Here is an 8,443-nt window from a genome sequence, read left to right as displayed (position 1 = left end):
GGTGGGATCATCCCAGTTCAATATGGACAAATACCATAAAGGGATGGGATGATCCCAGCTCAATGTGGACAAATACCACAAGAGGATGGGATAATCCCAAGCCAATCTGGGATGATCCCAAACCAATCTGGGAAAATCCCAGTTAAGCATGGACAAATACCAAATGAGATGGGATGATCCCAAACCAATATGGGAAAATCCCAGCAAGAGATGGGATGATCCCAGTTAAGCATGGACAAATACCAAAAGAGGATGGGATGATCCCAATTGAATCTGGGAAAATCCCAGCAAGAGATGGGATGATACCAGTTTAACATGGACAAATACCAAAATAGGATGGGATGATCCCAATTGAATCTGGGAAAATCCCAGCTTAACATGGACAAATACCAAAGAGGATGGGATGATCCCAATCCACTCTGGGAAAATCCCAGCCAGAGATGGGATGATACCAGTTTAACATGGGCAAATACCAAAAGAGGATGGGATGATCCCAATTGAATCTGGGAAAATCCCAGTAAGAGATGGGATGATACCAGTTGAACATGGACAAATACCAAAATAGGATGAGATGATCCCAGCTTAACATGGACAAATACCAAAGAGGATGGGATGATCCCAATCCACTCTGGGAAAATCCCAGCCAGAGATGGGATGATCCCAGCTCAACATGGACAAATACCAAAAGAGGATGGGATGATCCCAAATCAATCTGGGAAAATCTCAGTTCAACATGGACAAATACCAAGGGGGGATAGGGTCATCTCAAACCAATCTGGGAAAATCCCAGCAAAAAAGGGGATGATCCCAGTTAAATGTGGACAAATACCAAATGGGATGGGATCATCACAATTTGATATGGACCAATGCCTGAAGGGTAAAGCATCATCCCAAACCAGCCAAGGAAAGTCTTGGAAAGAGATGGGATCATTCCAGTTCAATCTGATCTAGAAAAATCTCCAAATTACATAGGATCATCTCACTACATCACAGACAAATCCAAGCAGGGGACAAGATCACCCTGAGTCAGAATAGGACAGGGAGATCCCACAACAGGAACAGAATTATCGAATAGCATGCTTAGGCTGCTGGTGACTCAGCATGACAGGGGAAAATACTCCTGAAATGCACTAAGGTTATTCTGTAACATATAATCATAGGTAAGTTCCCAGCAGCTTAAAATATTATTGTCCTTTTCCAGCAGTTTCCATTTTTTACATGTTGCAGTATTTTGTTTGTAAACCAACTATTATGTTATGGTAGGACCTGGATGAACCTAAGGTTGAACTGGGACAGTGATTCAGAGTAGCCCTCACGTAGGTTCATCCCAAGTCACATGAAATTGCATAAGCATGCAGAGCACACCTTTCAGCCATTTTTGTTTTCACAAAAATTTATAATCAATTGTATGCGTGGGGACATATAGTGGATAAAATGGGTGTTGGCTTGTGGATGCTGGGCTGCCACAAAGAGCCAGCAATTTGTCTCATGCAAGACATGTTCTGCCTTTGACAATGATGCAGCAGAGGGAAGGATAATGAATATGTAGTACTTACTCGGACTGGTATCTTTGTGCATTTTTCAGTTCAGGCACTTGGATAAAGCTGCACAATTCAAAAAAATATCATATCTTTTGGATCAGCACATTAAATGGATTTGTGACATATCTTTGCCTGGTTGCAAGAGTGTTACATTATTTAAAGTTGGATGAGCCTGAATGAGAGGTATTGTAATCCTGCAGATGTATATGCTTGGTATTGTCAAACATCTTGTATTCCTTTGACTATAAGCCATTTTAAGTAACATTGATAGAAATCCAGGGTAGATAAATCTACTTTGTGATATGCAGTAAATTATATGATAAGTAGGAATGACAAAGTTATATAGTCAGTTAAGGAAAAGAGATATGGTTGAATTATCTCCTAATCAACTGAATTAAATCAGGTTAATTTGTAAATGGTTATATGTCACAATTAGTTACACTAACCTTTGGTCAAAGTCTCCTCCATCAATCTATAGTATATGATATTACACTAGAAGCTGGACAAATTAAGGTTCAATTGAGAGTAAACACCATTTGAAATTTGTATATATGTTATAAATGATGAAAGCAGGTAGTATTGTATTCTGCTTCATGGCTATTAGTACTATTGATAATGTATTGATGTTGGCTACATTTATGCAGGAACTATTTTTGCAGTAAAGCCCCCCTGACACCATGTGACATGTGGCAAATGTCTGGGATTATCCCACCATAACAAATGGTCTGATACCATGGGAAAATCCCAGAAGGGTGGTATTATCCCACTTCTGGGATGATCCCATCCTTGCTGGAGCACTTGGGATGATACCAGGAAAAACAAGCTCTTAGCTTTATACATTTACACAGATAGTTGAAGCTAAATGCTTATGTTTTGGGGGTGACTGAAGTGTGCTGTTTGATCTTGCACAATATGATTATTGATATTGAAGAGAAGAGGGGAGAAAATACAGCGGATTGGGCTCTTGAGGAGGGATTGGAGGAAATCAGTGATGAGGAAGAAGACTTAGAGATGACAGAGGATGAGGGGATACCTGCCTTTGATAATTCTTTGTCTAATGGCCAGAATTTTTGTAACAGTCTTATAGGTCCAATTTTAAGAGCTCTGGCCAGAGCTTCAGCTTAAATACATGTCTTGTTTCTTGTGTCTATTATGTACCTTGTGTATTGAATGTTATATGTTATGTCTTACATCTTACAGAAAGAACTAGAGTGACAAAGTCTTACAACAAGAACTCACAGTGAAACACACAAAAGCAGCATGACATTGCAAACATATAAGACATACAATCATATAGTCCATACTATCATGTAACGACAAAGCAACATACAACATATAACACAGAAAACAAAGGGGGGGGACCATACTCAAGCATTATCCATGGGGGAGAGTGATGACTACAACAATGAGAGAAAAAAAGTATACGACGAGTATGTAGCTATAGATACTACACTTACACAGCCTCATCCCCAAACACCGGGGGTTGTGATGAGGCACGCTGTCATGCACCAAAGTCGATTGGTAGCATGGACAGGTGTCAATAACAAAGCAAATATTCAAAAAGACTCCCCTTTGCGCCACACAGGCGCAGTGCCACATGGAATAGTAATTAATATTGCCCTTTTTGAACTTGTGGCTGATCAGCACCACCTCTATTAGGCAATCCAGTCACGCTCACCTTTGCTTTTCCATCTGGTACTTTCCGCGTTTTGGCATTTTGGCAAATTTTTGCATCGCCACTGGCTACACATTGCATTGCGCCCTCGCTTTTGTTGTTTCCCTTACTCCCCTTCCTTTGCCTAGCCCCACCATGGGCCCCTTCCTCTCCTTTTTATTCTCACATGATGGTCGTTTCTGGATCCCCATTCTAATCCACTTTTTTGTCACCTCCACCCTCCTCCTCCTCATCTTCTTTGCTCCCCCACCATTTCTGATGTCACCACTTCCTATCCGCTTCCGTCGCCGATCCGTTGACTACCACGTGCCACTGCTGATATCAGCAAAGCCCCTGCGGCCGGTCCAAATAGGGCAACAGGTCCATCTTCATGACGTCGATCTGCCATCATATACTATCAAAACATCGGTCGCTCGTCTTGCCTGGTTGGAGCATGGGTGGGTAATTTTTGAGCTGGAGAAGGTTCATCCCCTTGCGTCGCCCATGTTCATCGCTGTCCCATTCACTTGGGTACACTTATCATTTGTCCATCGTCTTCACTACAGCTACACCTACCACACGCTGCCTGGGACTCACTTGTTCCAAATTGGAACTACTCCTCTCCCTCCCTCGTTTGATCAGGTGGTCCAACACAACCAGTCCATTGGTAAGGCCATGGAACTGTCAGATTTGGACTAGGTGGTGGACCGGTGGCTCCAGTTTCTTTTTCTTCAGCAGAACATTCATTTACAGTGCGATTATTTTTGATTTTTGAATCATTTTTATGGACACATATTTTTTTAGAATGCCTGACTGACAATAAAGGAACTGTGTTGATACTGATAGTGTTTTGCCTTGCCCTTTTTTTACTGCATCTTCCCATGACATCATGATTTTCCTGCTCTCTTTTTGCTATTGGACTTTACTTTATGGCTGTACAAACCTGTGACATTACTCACAGCATTTATTGTTCTATCCCTTTCTTTTCCTTTTTTTGACAATCTTATCCTGTACTACCTACGCAGGATTTGTCAGCGTACATTCCTTCCTTCATATTCTTTCTCATTCTTTTTGCACAGCTATACTGTGCATAGCCTACTTTTCTTTTACTATATAAACCCCTGTATTTTACCTTGTAAAAAAAAAAACAACAACAAGAAATCCAATCCAGACTTCTTCTCTACTCTCAAGTTCACTACTCTACTAATTGTGATCCAGTGTGGTCACAACACTTCCCACTTCTACCACTGTTAACTGCTGTCATCGTCACTCGTCACTTTTTGAAAGTGATTGTCATCCCCTTCGATTAGAGTCCTTCTGAGCACTACAGTTTGTGCGTCAGGAGCCTGCTATCACTGGGAACCTCGTCATCTTGTCGTTCTCAAACCTACCTTGTGCTACAATTAGCAAGGTAGTGCTCATCTATACTCGCCACCAAGCCCCTATCCTTCTATAAATTCAACTATCCCTCCTCCTCAAAACCCACACTCATACACCTCTGGGTTTTACTTTGAAGGATCTTTATACGTACCACCCCACGAACAACCAGACCACTCCACTGTTCTAGGAGGCAAAGCCCATAAACAAGTTCTGTGGAATCTGGGAGGATTGTTTGTTAGTTTGTTTTGTGTGTGGTTTTCTAACAGCAGTTCTCATCATCGACAATTGGAGCCCACCGCGAGGGGTGGTTTCCTTCAAGCTAAATACCAACCATTTCATCGCCATCACTGTCTAATTTATCATCTACACCTTCTATCTCACCCACCGCTTTATCTGTCCCATCCCTCTCTTCCAGTAACTCAATTTCTGTACCAGCTTCTACTCAGCAAGCTTCGCGTTTACCCCCTATATTTTTCACTATGAATCAACCTACTACTCTCTCAGTCATCACTATGCCAATTCCTGGCACTCGTTATGCTCCTAAGAAGTTCAAGGGAGACTATACTCGTGTCAGGGATTTTGTTCTCCACTATGAGCGCATCTGTCATGCAAACAATGTCACTGCTGACGATGAAAAATGCTCAAGCATTCTCCAATACTGCTCCACATATGTTCGCGAAATTATTGAAGGAATGAAGCACTTCATTACGCCCTCATGGAACAGTCTCAAAGACGAAATTCTCCAGTACTTTGATGCTGCAAAAGCAGAGGCCAAATTTAAAGAGCATCATCTTAAACAGCTGGCCAATGCTTCGCACAAGAAGAAAATGGGCTCTCTGGACGATTTCAAGAGCTATATGAGGAAGTATGTCCGTGTTGGAGGATGGCTTCTTGCCAAATCCAAAATCACTCAGGACATATTCAATTGCTTCTTCTGGAAAGGACTACCCAAAACCCTTCGTCATTGCGTTGAAAATAGACTTCTACAGAGAGATCCTACCCTTGATCTCTCCCAGCCTTTTGTCTTTGATGATGTTGTCAAGGCTGTAGAGCATGTCCTTCGCAGAGATCGCTTTGATGATGAAGATTTTGACTCTGATGATTCGGATTCAGACTCGGATTCAGAAAACTCTTCCAGTTCTTCGGACGATTCTTCTGACTCTGACAAAGAGGAAGAACCACCTCGTTATATCAGGAAAACCACCAAGCAGAAGAAAGAGAAAAAGCGCACCTCTGAGACAGAGAAAGAGAAAAAGTTGTTGAGTCCTTCCAAGTCAAAGAAAACCCTTCACTCTTTAGACGAAGAAGAGCACACTGCTGTCAAACAGGATGAAGTAGAAACCCTTATCAAGAAGTTGGGTTCTATGACAATTGAAGATCCTAACTATCCTCTGCTCTACTATCGTGCTATCAAGCTTGACACTGATGCTCGACTTATACTTCGCCCTCCCACTTTCATGAACCAGTCAGCCAGACCATCTCGATCCTCTCAAGGAAGCAGCAACTTACCCACTCAGCCTACTGCTCCACCCACTGCCACTCTGCCTACAGCACCTCGTGTTCCCTTCCTTTGCTATGGATGCGGAAAAACTGGTCATGGAGTCAATGAATGTGCAGATATGCTTGACTTACTCTCAAAGGGAATTGTCAAGAAGGATGACACTGGTCGCTTTGTCATGTCTGATGGGTCTAGAATCATGCGATCAAGAGAGGAACCTATAGCAACTGCTGTACATCGCACTATCCCCAAGTCTAACCTCCTCACTACAACTTCTTTTATGTCCATTGCTGAAGTAGCTGACTCTGATTCTGATTCAGATGAAGAGCCTGTCTATGCAGTGGATCGTCCAGACAGAGTGTCTAAGGAGAAGCGCAAGCAAGTCTTTGATGGTGTCTACATTCCTCCTAAACCAGATTGGGCCAAAGCTGTAAAAGGAAAGAAGAAAGAAGAAGAGAAGCCTGCCATTCCAACCATAGCACCTCCCCCATCAAAGCCACACATCTTTGATATTGCACAGCCTATCTTTGATCCCACTAATGACGATGTAATCATGGAAGATGCTTCCCAAAACACCAAGAAGAATCCCCCTGCCGATAAACAGAAGAAACAGCTCAAGACTTCATCTACTCTTTCACAGAATCTTGACTCCAAAGCCATCATTGATCAAATTCTCAGCACCCCTATCCCACTATCTATTGGTAACGTCATTGGTCTATCAAAAGAAGTTTCCCAGAATCTCCAAGAAATGATGAAACCCAAGCGCGTTAATTTTGGACTAGACAACAAGCCCCAAAGCTTGACAGCTGAATCACTTCTTGCCATCACTCATGCCGACCTCATTCGTGTCCCTGTTACCTCTAATGGCGAAACTATTTCAGCAATTGTTGATTCAGGGTCTGCTCTCAATATAGTCAGTCGCACTATTTGGGAAAATCTCATTCGCCTTCCCATGGATACTAGTATTCGACCTGTAGTCAAAGATGCCAATGGAGGATTTGGTAGACTTGATGGTCTAGTCAACAATGTGGCTTTATACTGCGGAGAAGTCAAAACTTATGCCAATATCTTTGTTGGGAAAGACACTGGATACGATCTACTTCTTGGACGACCATGGACGCATGGGAACTATGTCAGCATTGAAGAGAGACTTAATGGCACTTATCTCGTCTTCAGAAAGGATGGCAAAATCGAAAACCCTGCTCTGGAAGTCAAGGTATCATCAGATCATTGTCCTATTCACTATGTCAAACCAGTATCTGGAGTATCCGATACAGTATCCAGCTTCTTAGTCACGGACTATGACTTCAATGGAGAAGATCTAGATGGAAATACCGATGAATCGGAAACTGCTGCTGAAAGTGTCACCCCAGAAGAAGAAACTGTGCCTGTTCCAGATAATTCCCCAATTGGTTCAATCGAAAATTCTAGTACTCTCAGAGCACTGGAAGACCTGGAGACTCGTCTAGAAGAAACTATTGAAGCCTCCATCCCTATCCCCAATGCCAGTACCTTCGAAACATTCTTTGACCATATTCGCTCAATCAGGGAAGATGAAAGGTCTGCTATTTTTGGTCTACTGAACAACCTTCAATATCGTCACAACATGAGCTCACTCTCAATAACTTCAGACTATGTCATGAGAGGACACCATGGCTTCGATGAAAACCACAACCTTTATGCGGATTATGTCCTACTCCATGCTCATTTGCGATTTGACCAGAATCATGGACCTGGAAGAGCACAATCTATTATCAGTCGCTCAGGAACTGCACATATTCGCTTCTTTCCTCAAACAGAGTCATTTCCAATTCCCACTGATGAAGATATAAATGGACCTCCATCACGTGATATGAATGGTCAAGTCAATGTGACGGTGGAAGTAATACAAGAATCCGATTTGGAGCCGATACACAATCATATAAATGGATTAATTAATGATGACTCATCCACTGATTCTGAATCACCACCCCCATATTCGCGTCAACAGTTACCATCAAATATCAGTGACTCACCCCCATCACCATCCTCTACCAATGCTACTATTGCTTCGTCAATTTCTCCTGATAATCGCACACTCATGCACCATAATCGCACACTCATGCATACTATTCGCAATGATAGTCAAGAGGATGAAAGGGAGATTGAATCCTCACCGCCCCTTCACTTATCCTTCTCCACAACAATAGGAGTGGAGCATCAACCTTCCATCAATATATCATCCGATATTACTCCTTATCTTCGAACTTCCATGCATCATTATCATCATTTTCCCACGTCACCATCAGCTCAGCCATTATCAATTATTCACACCAGTGCCAGAAATTCTACCCCGATTCTAACACATCTTCACTCCATCCTAAACACTTA

At 42.4% G+C, this 8,443-nt stretch overlaps 2 protein-coding genes across 2 annotated transcripts; both read left to right on the top strand.

The window, feature by feature from the left end:
• Positions 1 to 5,087: 5,087 nt before the first annotated feature.
• Positions 5,088 to 5,828, top strand: SERLADRAFT_352411 (uncharacterized protein; the record flags this gene model as incomplete). The annotated part of the gene is made up of 1 exon (XM_007323114.1): positions 5,088 to 5,828. A coding segment is annotated over one exon (741 nt), but the record flags the coding sequence as incomplete, so codon positions are not given.
• Positions 5,829 to 6,558: 730 nt separating this feature from the next.
• On the top strand, positions 6,559 to 6,940 carry SERLADRAFT_400799 (uncharacterized protein; the record flags this gene model as incomplete). The annotated part of the gene is made up of 1 exon (XM_007323113.1): positions 6,559 to 6,940. A coding segment is annotated over one exon (199 nt), but the record flags the coding sequence as incomplete, so codon positions are not given.
• Positions 6,941 to 8,443: the final 1,503 nt, after the last annotated feature.

Source organism: Serpula lacrymans, assembly GCF_000218685.1.
Source record: "Serpula lacrymans var. lacrymans S7.9 unplaced genomic scaffold SERLAscaffold_15, whole genome shotgun sequence".
Lineage (NCBI taxonomy): Eukaryota > Fungi > Basidiomycota > Agaricomycetes > Boletales > Serpulaceae > Serpula > Serpula lacrymans.
This window is presented reverse-complemented; position numbering and strand designations above follow the sequence as displayed.